Source organism: Nymphalis io, chromosome 12, assembly GCF_905147045.1.
Source record: "Nymphalis io chromosome 12, ilAglIoxx1.1, whole genome shotgun sequence".
Taxonomy (NCBI): Eukaryota; Metazoa; Arthropoda; class Insecta; order Lepidoptera; family Nymphalidae; genus Nymphalis; species Nymphalis io.
Window position 1 is genome coordinate 2,413,510 of NC_065899.1, and position 16,044 is coordinate 2,429,553.

A 16,044-nucleotide genomic window follows, 5' to 3' on the forward strand; every position below is an offset into this window, starting at 1 on the left:
TACCATTTAACATTTTTATCTTTATTAATAACATCAACAGGTTGAAATAATAATTAACTATGACAAAAACGTATTGAACGTGACTTTTATAAATTCTCTCAATAATTAATTGCAGTTATATATTTAATTGTAAGTTTAAAATTAAAATCAGTTCTGTGATACTAATAGTTAAGTGAAAAGTAATATGTGATATTGTTTTACGATTATTTAAAATATGACTTTAAGTATTCAATTATTATTTCATCTTAATTATTATATTTGTAAAGTGAATTTTAAATGCAATTTTTTTTAACCCGTTGAATTGTTTCAAAAATTAAAATCAATACATTTATGTTATATGAATTCCTAATTTGCTTTTGAGCATTGCCTGACGAATTCTTAGCGAAAAATTAGTTTTACACTTTCTCTGCTTATCATTATGTCCTAATAATGTTTAATTTGCCTGTTATTGTCAAAATTAAATATTTACAGGAACAATTATTTTATATTGAAGTCATATCTATACTGCACCCATATCAATTTCCAAACACATGTGCAGTTATAACTATAATAATGGAAAAATTAAATTGTTTAATTAAATTCAATGTTTACATTATGAAATTAATTATTCATTTAACTTTTTTAATGCAATCAACAAAGTCTTTACATATCTATTGTTTAGCGCTACTCTGAAACGGTTTAATAGGCAATTTTCATTTTATAATTATAAATCTTAAATAAACAAATTTTTAAGTTTCATCTAATTAAATTATTAAATGCGCTGTGACTTTGTCATTGCATTAGAAAGTTTTCAATTTACAACTTTCATTTTTGTCGGTGGGACAAAATGACAAGCTAATATTTACAATATATTATTTACAGGTGACATTATATTTTTAATAAACAATAAATAATTTAAAATCATTTTAACATCTAAAATAAACTCCTGTTTGTCAAACTATCTTGCCCGAAGTACTAAAAGTTGCCCCACCGCTTCATATTTTAATATAATGACGTAATATATTAAATCACAGTTAAAGCGGTTTTTCACAGAGCGTGGTTTCAGCACGAGTCAGGGCCGCCCGGTGATGTGACTAGTAACGAGTCCTCGACTGATGAACCCTTCTCATGAGAAATACAATCGCACTGCGTTCGTGAACGTCCTTCGGCACATTGGACACTTGTCGGTTGACAAGGCGCATTTCGCACAGGCCACGACGTGACCGCATGGGACGAAACAAACATTCCTTTCCTCATTATAGCATATCTTACACAGCTTCGTGTCCTCGACGTGGTCTTCTTCCTTTTCATTGTTGCTTTTCTCCACCGATTGTGCGGGCGGAGTTACAGTAGATTCTTTCTGTTCTTTCGGGGCTGGAATAACGCAAGCTTCAGAAATCACTTTCTGTACATACTCTCGCCCCTTAACGAGTTGGACGTAGGCGCAACGGTTAAACCAACGAGCATGTTGCTCCCACGGTACGTCGTCATTCTCCCAGTCTTTCAGACCGCCATCGCAGTAAAAACATTTCGTTTTATCGCCTTGGCCGGTATAGAAAAAGCCTGCCTCTGCTAGATCTTCAGGTTTTTGACGCATACTGCGGGGCCAATCGCTGAAACTGCGCAATCGAGCAGTTTCGGAAGCGTACCGAGGATGGACTGGGCCGAGCATACGAACAGCAGAAGACGTGGGAGGTGCTCGAACACCACACTCGTCTCGGCCGGCTGCCGCTGTCGAGTCGAAAGGAACGTTTCCCGAACCGGTCTGGCGCCGAAGGAAAGGACACTGGGGAGCCCATCGCTGATGGTCTTTAGCAGGATCATCACCTTCTACCCATCTCATGATTTCCACCTTACAGAAAGCGCAGCGCACCTCATCGCCTCGGCCGAGGTAGTAAAACCCGTTTTTTGCGAGAAGTTCAGGTGATAAGAATGATACAGGCCATTTATCAAATGTATTTAACCTGTCTTCTTCACGCTTCATGTCGGGGCCGCCGGGACCGAAGACGAATAAGTCGCGATTGTCGTTTTTAGGTTCAGAAGAAGATGAGGAGGAGACGGAGTTGGGTGATGACGAAGGTGTTCCTGAATTGGAGTCGCATCCTGGCGTTGGTAGCACCAGCTGACTTAAAGGTTGTCGGTTTTTCAGCAAATGCGCTAACATTCCAGCTGCCATCGGCGATGCATTATTTGCGGGCACTGTAACGAAACAAATGACCGCGATTAGTACATAAGGCATATAACGTATCTATAATATACCTATATTTAGACATTAAATAATAAAGTACATATGCCGTGTTTTAGTCGTTTTATTTATTTATGTTTTATTTCATTTTTGTTTTTAGAAGAATAATTAATGAACTTATCGTACGTTGAAGTATTAGGTACATTATTCGTATATTTCGCTTTATAATATATAACAACTAATTCATCACATATATGTATCCCTTAACAAATAGCATAGTAACTAATGTCGTTTAGGTTACAGTAGTGTAAAACAAGACAGCAAACAAGTGTGTTCAACAGTTTCTCACAACAACAAGTTCGCGGCCATTGCGGCCGGCCCGGCTGCGTCGTCGACATTCCATTCCCGCAGCCTCTCCTCGCCTCGCCCTCGGGCCCTCTCTGCGTGCACTCAGTGCGCATGCACTAAACGGCCGCAATCAATTTTTTTCTTTCACAAACTTAAAGCCTAGTCTTTTTTCTACTATTTCGAGCATGCTGTGAGATTACTATTACAACAGTATCCTACATTTATTTGAGAAACATAATGTTATATATTAAATAATCTATTTTAAGAATAGACAAATCGTTTTCAAACAAATCTTATATATATTGTATATATTTATATATATCAATATATATTGAAATTAATGTAAATTATTACTGTCGATAAACTCATTTAGATAATTGAATTACAAATAGTTAAGAATTAAATTCATTTTTAAGCCGAATATGAAATAGTATACTAATTAAATAATTTATTAAGAGTACTTATTCTTAATGAAAATAATCTCACAGAGAAAGTACAACTTAGTTGATACTCTGTAAATAGCGGAATAGTATAATTTAAATGTTTTTGGATTACGCAGAATATGGAACAACCAACGAAAAATCTAAAATAGCTAGGAGAGTAATGGCCACAAAAAATCAATATTTACCGTTTCCGAGCTTGCAATCAACTAATAACGGCATTGTACTGCGAATGTGTAAACACGAATTTCACGTAAAACGACAAAAGCACATCTCAAATTAAGAGTTCACAGTTTTTTTTTCTTTAAATTAAGATATTATTTAGAATCTGACAAAAGTATATGGCGACTCGACCATAGTAAGCTTCGCATTTGTTGTGTCGCATAGGGTTGCGAGTATCATTGACGTGTAGCTGTTGCGCATGCGTGCGTACTTTTAGGAGGGTTCAAATTCGCCTACGTGGGGTGCCTTGCACAGCTGTGTCGTCTGAGTAAGGGTCCCCCATGCTTTTACATTTACAGAGTCCATATGAAGGCCCATATATACAAAGGTCTCGTTTATATCACAAAATGCTAGTTGTAATAAAAGATAAATAATCGATGTAATAAGACTAGCACGAAATATGACTTTTTTCTGACATGGCCAACGGGAATATTTTTTTAAAAGCATCGAATAGTGTTAACACGTGTGGTTGACACATGTTAAATAAAGTATGACCACCACGATTCAAGACGCTATACCCGCGTACTTATTCGTCTACATTCTATATTATGATACGATAAACAAGCGAGAAGTGCGAAGGGACGACGCGGGAGAGATGTAGTTCTCAATCAGACTAGCGTCTGGGGCGACGTTGCCGCGCCGTTCACCGCCGACCGGATTTCATTCATATTTGAGACGCGACGTTGCCGTCTTCAGCGGAAACCGCGACCACACAGCGTAAAAAAGGGCCTTTGGAATGTGGCAGTACTGCTGGGCGGGTCTAAGCAGTACCGAATAAAAAGTGACGGTGTGGAATGCGGACTGCACTTACTCGTACAAGCTATATATTAGCTGTCAAAATTGAATACATTCATCATAATTCATTGACATGATTCGGACATTCACATTGATAGTTAAAAATGCGTAAAAATAAATATTATGTAAATAAATGTAATTATGTAAGAAGACATAATAGGAATTAAAAAAAAATCTAGATAAACGAGCTATTTTGTAAAACATTCGCTAATTAAATGTAAAACAATATACGCGGTGAGACGAGACTGCCAATGATTTCGAAATACGTCGCTTCCATGAAACGGGACAGACAAGGAAAATAAAACGAAAAGTCTCGAATCCAAGGTCCATAAGCTCGGCGCTAAGAGCAAATGAAATTCAGCATTGTGCCTTAAGAGAGCGGCGAGAGGCGGCGCCGTAGCGAGCCGTGGGGAAGGGGACGGGGCCGTGTTCTCATGCCTATGGGTGGTCGGCGCTCGGCTTTCGAATTCCAATGCCTTGCCTGTAGCACCTACGCAGCACTATGTAGACACTATGTACCTACCTACACATTATCTCATGTACCTTTAAAATTACATCGCTAAAGGTCTATTACAAATACTGTTTCTTCTTTACAACGCCTTCATTCTAGAGTCCATTCGTCAAGTCTTTTACGAACTTCGGTTGTCATCGTGAAAGATAAAAAAGCAAACCAAAGGATATAGCCCGGAAACGATATCAGAGGAAATGAACATCCGCCAGATGGGGAGCTTATTTACAAAAGCGGCGTTTTGTTGAATATAAAACTGAATGAATGAAAGTCATCAGCTATTTTTGAATATGAATGAAGCGAGATGAGTCTAATAGGCAACCGTAATGATTGGCGAGCTATATACAATATGTACATTTAAAAAAAAAACTTATATTTTACCCAAAAGCGAACAATGAGGATAAGTCGCTATCAAAACAAGATAAAAGCGATACTAGCTAGTTTTCCAAGAACATAAGATATAACACAGCAGACACTGAAAATAATAATCAAAAATGCAATTGACCTAAATGAAATTTAAAAAAATACATGCATATTTATAAGATACCTACGCTATATTTTTTTCATAACTAGTACCTAAATGATTTTGAAATCAAATTTCCGAACGCTTTAAAATAATGAAAAAAGAAATGTGACAGTTCAATTGTAAACATTTCTTAAAAACAAAATAAAGTTACTTCAAGTAGAAAAGTATATATATATTATTTATGAAGAATCTGTTTGTTTGCTTGTTGTTAAAATAAGTCATTACAGCTATTTTAAGCATACTATTTATAAAGTAGCTCATAATTTACACAATAGATGGCGCCAGTAGTATCATAACTAAGAATACAATCCAATAAAGAGTATCAATGCTTTTGTGTGCGGGTTACTGTAATTTATTGATTATATTTTTAAATATTTTGCAAATACGAAAATGAATTTAACGTTAGGTATGATATATTGTATGATATATTATCTAAAGAATTGAACTGTTCAATATAATCGATACCTATATACAATTTGTGAAGTCATGCCATCAGTAGCTAGAGGCACATTTGGGTGAGAAAAAATACAAGGCCAAACATTTAAAAACAAAATGTATGTAAATTTATTTCGTATATACAAAGTTGTTATTTAATTTTCAACTTGTAACGGATTCGAAATGTATTTAATATTCTTCATATCATACATTAAACGTTACAAGAGGAAAATAAAGTATCTATTTAAGCCGTACTTTCTAAGAATTACTGATCACTTAAGTTTCTTATCAATAACATTTATCTATTAACGTACACTCCATGTAAAATGTATTTCATTACTCTATTGTAATACAAATGAGCTTATACTTCCCAGAAATAGCAATTACGATGAATATTTTCCTTAAGTTTTCCACTAAAATGTTTTATTTTTTTAGTTAAATTCAAATAAATCGTATTTTTAAATCGGGTAATTCCTACCAAGTAATTTTAGCATCTTCATATAGATGTCGCTACTCATACAATTATAACAATGAAATTAAAAAATAGAATTATTTTTATTTAGACAAGAAGACTTAATAAAAGAATTTGATTACATTATCTGTATTCTAAAAACAATTGACGATTTCAAGCTGTTATTTACTTGTAGTAAAATTAATTACTTGATTAAATTATTTATTCTTGTTTATTAATCACCAAGATAGTATTTACTAATTAATTTAGAATGAGATCTGAAAAAACATAATTCATCTACCTATTAAGATAATTAGGTATAAAATAAAGTAAATAATATGCAACATAATCAATATGCCTGATCAAACAAACAGCTGTTCACAAAATATATAGTTATATGTAATAAAGAACTTACAGCTTGTAAAAAAACTTCTTTTATATAAATAATGTCTCATTATTGACACCTAGTTAAAATTTATTAAGCTATTTAATAATCAAGCATCAATTCAATAATCTGTTAACTGTTGACGTGGTAGAAAAACGCCACGATAGTCATCATATACTTTTATAAATTGAATTATTTATATACAATAATTAGATCACTATTTTTGATGCTTTATATAATGACGAATGCAGGGCGAACCTATCGAATAAAATAATTTATTTTGAATAAAACACATCACCCTTAATTAGGTTATGTTAGAAAAAGCATTCACCTCTAATTGGTTCCATTTGAAATCAGGAAATTCCACTATAAAACGTTAAACACATTAACTTCAAAGCTACAACAGTTATTGTTCTCACTCTCACTTTAAATTACAATTTCCAATATTAAAACAGACAACACTCTACGTCCATGAGCGCGAAACTCGCAACTGTCGGTGGAATCGACTATAACCTACGATGGCGCTCCAAACACGCTAACGATACGTGCGTCACGTTCAGTAACTGTCCCGATATCCGCCAGGCGCGCTCTGTTGGGCTTCGTTCGAATGACTTGCCTACCGTCGCACCGCGCAACCCGCGCGCTCGGCCAGTGCCAATAATTCTATCAGCTGTTTCTATTGCTTTATCAAGTTTATTCCTAATTCCTCAAATTGTAGTACATTGTAATATACAACATACGAACGATTTGTAAGTACTCATTTCATTTAATAACTTTATATGAATTTAGTCGTTTAATCTTTTTATTTTGATGTCATGACATAGGCATAACCTTAAAAGAATTTAATGAAGTAAAATATTGTTCCTTTATAAAACATTTTTTTTAATTCGTATATGAAAATGTATTATGAAATATATTTTATAAATTTATACCTTTGCACACTCTTGATGGGCCCGCTGTTTCATTTTCTGCTTCTGCTTCATCTGATGTTTCATTTTGCATGCCTGGAACATACATTGATATTCAATATCACAATTATAAAATTTAGAAGAATAGTATTAAATATACTGTGTTTTTATAATAATATAAATACACTTATTTAAATTTTCCACTGACAGCATTATAACATTTTAAATGACATTTTGAAAATGATTGTTATAAAATAAATTCACAAATATTCGTTTCAATACCTTATATAATACACTTAAAGAAAATAATCGATTTTCGATTTAATTAATCAACGATACACGGTTGTTGTTGCAAACACGAGTAGACACACTGAGATCTTTGATAAATATTTATTACGTAAAATGTGACGCTTGCATACACCGAATAGATCAATGAGTGTAAACAATAAACGCGCCACGTATATAAACAGCTAGCGATCACTCCGACTAAAGTGTTATTACAAAGCTACAAATGTTATTAAGAGTTATTGTACCTAATCTGAGTAATGAATATTCAGTTTGCCATACTCTGGATCTCTGTCACCGAAAATACCCTGGATAAACTTTGTATTTGCTATGTACAAACGTACATATTTCCTATGAGTAATAATTGTAAACGCCGAAAAATATTTTTTTGTGTTAGTTATGTTAAGTATATAGTATTGTCACTAAAAGTATGAAATTAATAAAAAAAAATGCGGTAAATAATAATACACGTAGCTATGTTAATATTTTTTAAATGACAATTTATGTTTTGTAAATTCATAATTCGATTTATTCCATAAGAATGTTAGTATGCACAATCTTTTAATAAAAAAATTGGAGCAGATGCTAATATGATGTCTGTTTCGATGATAGAGGTAGTAAAAAAATTGAGGTGAGGTTTGGCGCAGGTGCGGACACAGCTTGCTCGTGCGCGGGCGTTACGCAGCTGCTGCTCCACGTGCTTTGCAGCTGTCGTCTCATCCCTAAAGCCTTGCGTTACACCACGGAATACACAAAACACAAAGACATCCGGGATCTTGTATAATCACTAGCAATTAACGTTAAAATACCTGAACGATCTGCATTTGTAGACGACGGCCCGGGATCATTATTGCAATTTAGTAATGATAGAAGAAGTTTTAATAAGATATTCATAATATAAGTTTATTTGCAATTTTTTAGTATTCGTTACGGGTCAAATAATAAACGTTTGTTGTTTTTACGTATTTGTTTTGGCATTTTCCGGTGTTCAGGCGTTCCAAACGTGTGTTCTATGCAACAGTCCGCGCTAGCTACTGCGAGTTCAAACTTCATGCCATAGTGGACGGCTGTAGGAAAATCGATACACTCTTACACAAAACGGTGCAATGTGGAGTTTTCTTAGAAATTAATAGATATTTCCCGGTTTACATTCATTAAACGTGTTTTATTCATCGATAATATGTAAGTAAATATATTATTTTTTTAATTGTTGCTTGTTTTTAAGCGATACAAAAATAAATAAACAGAGAATTCATATTTTGATCTCTTTGACAACGCCCTGAAGCTGCAAAAATATATAACATTTTTAAACTTTGTGAGATCCATTACTAAAATAATCCATTACTAAAAATGTAAACTTTTTTTTTAATGGTACGTCAGTAGTTCTTTTTTCTTTAGATACCCGTCATTGTCATGTTGTGTTTCATTTACGTACTCAGATTACAAAATTAATGCAAGCTTAGGTTATTTCATTCAATGAATTTATGATTAAAACAATAAATATTCCACTATGTAATTACATTATGCTGTGCATTAAAAAAGGGCGGATAGATTAGAATAAACTTTACTAACCTACATAACATGTAAATTGGGTTCAGTGAATTTTTCTTTTAGACACTTAATATCGATTTGTTACTGATTTGGTTATAATCTGTAGTAAAACAGAGAGAACTTTTTGTGAACATCCACGCACAGTACATTTAAAATGATATACGCTTCAATCCCCTCCTTTATAATATATACTAGTTACCCGCCTGTTTGGAATATTGAGGTAAAATAATAAATACGATTTTAATTCGGTTGAGACATGTAATGAACAAAAACTGTATGACATATCAAAAGCAGCAAAAGTATAATTAAAATACGTATATATATATATATATATAGCACCCCCGCGCGTTTCAACTAGAGTTATTTTAAATTGATAATGGACAAATTTTGTTGAATGTTCGACGTACAATTCCAGCAGAGGTTTTAATGTCTGCTGGAATTGTACGTCGAGCAAAGGGCAAGTACACGACTCATTTCAGAGATGGTAAATGACCTTCTTTTATTAAAACAAGTCTGCCAACTTCAAGACATTTCTTATTTGTATGCCACTTGACACTTTGCTGTAACTCGGCGACATATTCTTTACTCCAACGCTTCCAAAAATGCTGGCGAAGCTGCTCTATTCGCTGGAATCGAGTAAGATGGCATTCTTGATGATGCACATAATTCGATTCAGGCAATGAAGTAACTGGTCGTCCAATAATGAAGTGTCCAGGTGTCAACGGCATTAAATCGTTTGGATCCGAAAATAACGGAATGAGTGGGCGCGAGTTGAGGATTGCTTCTATTTGTACCAACACAGTGTTAAGTTCTTCATAACTAAGCTTACAATTGCCCAATACTCGTAAATGATATTTAATGGACATAACGCTTGCCTCCCAAAGACCACCAAAATGAGCTGGAGTAAAATGGACATTAATACCTTCATTGGCCATGTCTTCTGATAACTAAGTGCAAGTATTTTTTAGAAATTTACTTATATCATTAAATGCTCCTACAAATCAGGAGCCAATGTCGGAATAAATATTTTTTGGCTTGTAACGACGAGACATAAATCTGCTTAATGCGGAAATAAATGTCTTACTGGTTATGTCACTAACCAACTTTACGTGAATTGCTTTAGTACAACCTTGATCTTGACGACTAGCTAATATGATTGGGCCAGATTAATCTACCCCTACATTTTCAAAGAGGTAACCGCCAAGCTAAAGATGCTGATGTGGCAAGTTTCCCATGAGAGGAGTAATAACTTTGCCCCTTATACGATTACATATAATACATTTATAAAAATACGATTTGCTCCTGGTTAAACAATAACATCGAAAATTTACGAGTGGACTTTAAAATAATGATATGTTTCTTTTTGAAATTAAAGTCTGAATTGTCTAACCACGCACACGCGACACGCATGATTTGATTTTCATCCAGAAAATCATTTAATTTAATTAACATTCATATTAGTTGAAACGTGTTGCCAAATTAAGTTGCCAGTTGCATAATAAACGCAACTTCCATAGGAAAGTTGTGAAGTGTAAAAAACAATATTCTTATGATTATCACTAACTGCGAGAATTTGCGATATATCCGACACAAAGATTATGTATGTCATGTGGAAGTAGCATATCCCCAGAACATATGTCGAGCCAGAGCTTTTGCAACATAATTTTCATTCTTATAACACATAGATCTAATAAGCCTAATGGATCATAAATTTGTGCTATAACGGAAAGAATGGTTCTTTTCGTAACCTTAGTAGAAGTGTTACAATTAATTTGAAAACTAAATTGATCTGTTATGGTATTCCAGTACAAACCTAACGTTTTTGTACATTCTCTATTTCCTATATTTAAATCTTAAATGAATGTTTGACTTCCACTTTCGGAGTGCCATACCTGCAGAAGCTAATCCTACAGTTCCTTCATTTTTAATTTTTAAAACTTCATCTATACTATCCCCGCCGGTCAACATATTATATTCATATATTTATATATATAATCTAGGTGCTTAAAATTTTAAGATAAGCATAGTAAGTAATGACCGATTCCAACAGCTTCGCAGTAAATATGAAACAATTTTGTTACAAAAAATAATTAATTGGTTTATTTAAATAACAGTAATGAAGTACTCGCCCGTATCTGATGTTCCAATACATCTTATTGCAGGCTCCACGTGTTTATACAAACATCATGCAAAATCATTATACGGATATGAATATTTTTATAATTAATATGTTTGTATATTTTATATATGCAATCAGCGTCGGCCAAGAAATCATCCATTCTTAAAATACGCCTCGTGTCATTTTTTCTAACGCTTTTTTTAAACCTATAATATATCCGAAAATCAAAATTGCATAATACTTCCATAAATTAATTTTTAATTATATTTTCAAAAACGCTTAAAATTTTGATAAGGTTTAATTTACTATTTATAAAATTATGTGAAGTAAAGGAAGTGGGCTAATAGTATAATAGTGGTCAGTAAGGAAATGTAAGCTATAAATTAGCTATGAAATTACTGAATATCTCACATCTCAGTTTTAAAATAGGAAACATTGGCTTTATTAAAAACTAAAAAAACAAAATTTATGAAAATTGACAGCATTATAAACGTGGTATTTTTTCGATTAATGGTAGTTTAAATACAGTTAAAATTATATGTTTAGTACATACCGACCCCGGTATGCCTCGGTATGTATGGCCTGCCTCCACAGAATAAAGCTTAAATCATCTAAATTGTTCTAGCTATTTTCGAGTAACTTCTATAAAATACATAAAATAACGCGCGTCAAAAATAATAGTGTATGAAGCATAACCTCTTTCGTTTTTTATGTGGGTTAGAAGTGCTAAAAATGTTAAATAAGTGAAATTATTGATCGTTACCTTAGTTACTTTTTTAATCTGTATTTTTTATTAAATTCGCCTCAATGGGTATTTAAAAGGTTTCTATGACAATGACCATTGAATTTGGGCCGCTTAATATACTGCCGTATATTATGCACTTGAATGGTATTACCCATGCAGAGCCATTGCCATTCAAGCAGGGCGGTCGTTTGGCGCCACAATTGTTGTTCTATAATATTTATCTCTTTATATAACAATATTTTTTTAAGAACTAACTTACCGGTGATTAGTTGTTTTCTTCTTTCAAATATCAAATCAACGATGAAAATAAGAGACATAAGTAGCTTAGATAAACATCTAAGCTACGCAATGTTTATAAGTAAAAGCCGTTAGATTTTAGAAATTTTGATAATCGTTTTTTTCTGGACACGTATCGAAAATGACACGTTTTAGACAACACCGTCTACGCTAAAATGTCAAAATTTTCTATTACCGTAGAAAGAAAGACAAAAATGTCTGATCCCACTTGTGTCCATGTGTCCATTGTTAAATCGTAGTGATAATTATTTTATTATGTATCATTATTTTTTTTTTGTATCGCTTACGTAATATGTATTACCTCATTTTTCTTTGACATTATTCAAATATAAATTCTAAGTATTATTAGTCATCTTAGTTTTATATACAATTGCATGGAAAATAATGATCGCTTATTTACTACATTTAATTGAGTACATACAGCGAAGCTATTTTGTATGTTACAAATTTTATACTCCATACCCGACTTGGATATATTCTATTTTGATGCGTGTCCACCTTAAATATTATAATTATTGCTGTCAATTTCTGATAGTTCATGATTAATTCCTACATCGAGTTTCGAATTTGTTCCTACAGAATAAAACCACTGCATAATGTTGATTCTTAAAGAAAAAAATACATTCACTCTTGTGTATACGATACGATCTATTACTTCTGTTATGAATTGAATTATTTATAATAACATTTTTGTATTTTAAATGTCATGACAATACAGGATATTTTTATGCTAGCAAATGCATTCTATGGTTTAATGAATGAAACCGGTTAATAGGTAGATACAAGCTGCTCGGTTCATTCGTGACCAAACAATAAAATTGTATGAGCATGCTATACCATATTAGTATAAGGCATTAACAAATATCTAATAACACATTTCAATAAAATAAATGAAAAATATACAATGTTGTGTCTTCTTCTTTCGAATGTGAAATCAATAATGATAGAAAGAGCGACTAGATAGGTAACTTTTAAAGTAGCATGTGTTTAGTATAGATTGCATCCTGTCCATAGCAAACGGTATTGGCATTTCCTATTAGCAAAATGTTATTATTAGTAAGTTATTTACAGACCTTATCATAATACTAGAATACAACACATTTTATTGGGTACTTATATAAGTTTAATGCACTTTTACATACTACCAGTAATAAAGTTTATCGTGTATTTTTCGACGACTATTTGATTTTCTTTGAGTATTTTTAGTTTAAGAGCCCTGCCTCTTTACCGTAGAATGAAACGTATTTAACTATATAACATTTGAAATACGTGATAGTTATTTAACAAATAATTATTATACTGTATAATGCACATTTAAAAAAGTCATAATGAAAGTAAACGGTAATGGAAGGCAAAACTGGTCTGAAAAATAAACGGCGTATCTGAGACAATTTCAAGTAAGTCTTTGGGCGCAAAGTGGAATGACCAATGGCGGCCCGAGGCGTGGTATGCGGCCTTCTTTTCCCAGAATCGTCTGGACGGGCGGGACTCAGCTCCAAGTGAACACAAAAATACCTGAATGTAGATGCATCCTCTTGCTCACGCATAAAATGAAACAAGAAACTTATTTTCAAACATTAAGCTTTTAACATACTGCCGAGTTTCGCTTTGTAAAAAGTATTGATTTTTAATTTTCTGTACAGTTGCGTAAAACATCATAGTGATATTAATCGCACATAAATATATACTTTAATAGTAACTTTCCTACATTAATTGTCCCATTAGCTAAATATAGTTTTATATAGTTATTTTGATTTATGCAATTGGTATCGGTTGTTGTTTATATTGCATCAGTACATCCAATTTTAATAGGGCTTTTTTTTAAATTGGAATGTTTTACCGGGACGTCACACAATGTACTCCGACACAATGCACAGTTTTTTCCTATCTAAATCCGTTACATTCCATTTGCTGAAGCTGTGAGTTGGGCACGAAGCTCTCTCGGCGAGATTTCGAAATTCCAAGAAAGGCAAAGCCTTATAAATTATCTCAAAAGCGCCGACGCGGCCCTACAACCAGAATATTTTTTTTACTCCACAGGTAGGCTGGCGCTAAGAAGGCAAAGGAATTTATAGCGCACCTCAATCGTCTTGAACATCAACAAATATTTGTACTTATTTAATTTCTAAAAAGTTCCTAATTCGCTATTAGTATGTATTGTACTAGTTATTCTTTTCATTCTTGTTAAATGAAAACAAATGTAGTATTACTTTCAATATATTTAAGAAGGCATATAGTATTTACAAGTTGTACAAATCCTGTTTCTAATTAAAACATTATAAGAGTTAACGTGTTTTTATGAAATCAAGATACATAATGGTGTATGTCTAAGTATTATATAAATTCCTTTAAATATGAAACTAGTTCTTCCGTCTATCTTCTCTGTATAGTGTACTCTAAAAAATGTGCGCTGTGCTCGTGAGCATCACGATTCTTGGAAAATGGGGCTCTTGATACCGGCGAAGACATTCCCGGGCGCTGTCTTGAAGGTCGTCTCACTAATAATAGCGATCGTTGTACCTTATGGCGCCCTATTCCCACAGCATTCTCACTAATTAACCGTCCAACTCAAGTGAAACTTACATTTAAATTACAAACAATTATTCAGAAGAGTTTGTATTTGTATTGTATAAGACATTAAAGTAAACTTTAAATGTTAACAAACGTGGTTTTTGCATAAATCGCATCTTTAACAAGAAGTAAATCTAAACTGAACTGATTTTAATCGTCCTTACGATTATACAGCGTCTGCTAGACACTAAATGCCACATAGACAGCTAAACCATGAAACAACGGCTTTTAGAGCACCGCTCAAACCATTCTGGCGCTTGGGCATAACGGCATTTGAGTGGTATTCCATTGATGGTGCTACTAGCGGATGGTGTTCTGTGGAATTTGGGCCACGCCGCTGACTCAACGCCGATCTAATCCCTTCCCTCTCGTAGGTATTCTCGATAGACTACACGAATGTAATCATTTAAAGCATGGGAGCGGTTACCTATAATATTTTCCGCAACGTGGACGTGTTTTGTATCGTCATTATTAAAATCAAGTTTTTTTCTATTAATACAAGGTCACCTTGGGAAAAAGCCTCCTGACATTAACTCTATTCAATATTATTGTACTTGATATAGCTAATTGGATTTATTATTATCATCACTATCATCCAATGCCCTGTAATATCCAAACATTTACAACTTCAAAATTTAGTTGCATGTGTAAACTATCGACTGTTTTAAAGTGTACCTCTTGATAAAGTTTTGTAGGTAAATAAACTTACTCAAATAGAATATTCCGATTGTTCTAAATTATAAGTACCTGATTATATTTAATGGCGATGTTGTTGGATATTGTTATAGGACTTCGTTAAAACCACACAAATTTTTGATCATACTTATTATTATTAAAATAAAATGACGTCGGATCGGAATCGGTGCTTACAAATAAGGAAAAATAAAAGAAAAATGAGATAATACCTAATTAGAAGAAGAAGGTACCGCCTCTTTATGTATCATCTATTATGGTAAATAACAATAAAAAAGTCATCCTTGGGAAATAATTACGGCGTAGTTTTTTTAACATGGTGGAGTTAACCTTCTTGTTTAACCACCATGGCAATGATTTTCCCACGGATAAAGGTGTTCGATTGTTACGCTCGCCATAACCACGTCATAGCTTATAATGTCGCAACAACTATAAAAAATTTATAACCATGCTTATTTTGTTTACTAAATACTAAAACGGAAACGCAATACATATATCTTCACAGCTAATCAAAATACGTTTTGATAATGTATTAATTATTGTAAATAAATTAGTAAACTAATAAGAATTAGAATAAAAATATTTTTTGCTTTAGTTTGTT

General features: G+C 33.0%; 2 protein-coding genes across 6 annotated transcripts in view; one reads left to right on the forward strand and one right to left on the reverse strand.

Annotated features, from left to right (window-relative positions):
• On the reverse strand, positions 1–8,483 carry LOC126772211 (baculoviral IAP repeat-containing protein 3). Of its 3 annotated transcripts, none has more exons than XM_050492473.1 (3): positions 8,277–8,483; positions 7,207–7,278; positions 1–2,178 (listed from the first exon to the last, which is right to left on the reverse strand). In XM_050492473.1, exons 1-3 carry the CDS (start codon positions 8,359–8,361, stop codon positions 1,106–1,108), a joined length of 1,230 nt encoding a protein of 409 aa, XP_050348430.1. In that variant the 5' UTR covers positions 8,362–8,483; the 3' UTR covers positions 1–1,105. The 3 variants fall into 3 exon arrangements, with proteins under 3 accessions (XP_050348430.1, XP_050348431.1, XP_050348432.1); XM_050492474.1 differs by lacking the exon at positions 8,277–8,483 and adding an exon at positions 7,465–7,626; XM_050492475.1 differs by lacking the exons at positions 7,207–7,278; positions 8,277–8,483 and adding an exon at positions 6,606–6,863.
• Positions 6,882–16,044, forward strand: part of LOC126772234 (uncharacterized oxidoreductase YtbE-like) — a 23,504-nt gene continuing 14,341 nt past the window's right edge. For 2 of the 3 annotated variants that reach the window (XM_050492512.1, XM_050492509.1), the window contains exon 1: positions 6,882–7,023. The gene's annotated coding sequence lies outside the window, so the exon portion shown is untranslated. Of the gene's footprint in view, positions 7,024–8,502; positions 8,650–16,044 lie in introns of those variants that run through there. The other variant, XM_050492511.1, reaches the window with a different exon arrangement.

What these genes read in the sequence shown, in the direction of transcription:
- LOC126772211 (XM_050492473.1), bottom strand. Translation starts at nt 8,361, where the DNA reads ATGAATATCTTATTAAAACTTCTTCTATCATTACTAAATTGCAATAAT. An exon ending in TACAAATGCAGATCGTTCAG is followed by an intron (nt 7,279 to 8,276) that starts GTATTTTAACGT and finishes TGTATGTTCCAG; the next exon opens with GCATGCAAAATGAAACATCA. An exon ending in CCCATCAAGAGTGTGCAAAG is followed by an intron (nt 2,179 to 7,206) that starts GTATAAATTTAT and finishes GTTTCGTTACAG; the next exon opens with TGCCCGCAAATAATGCATCG.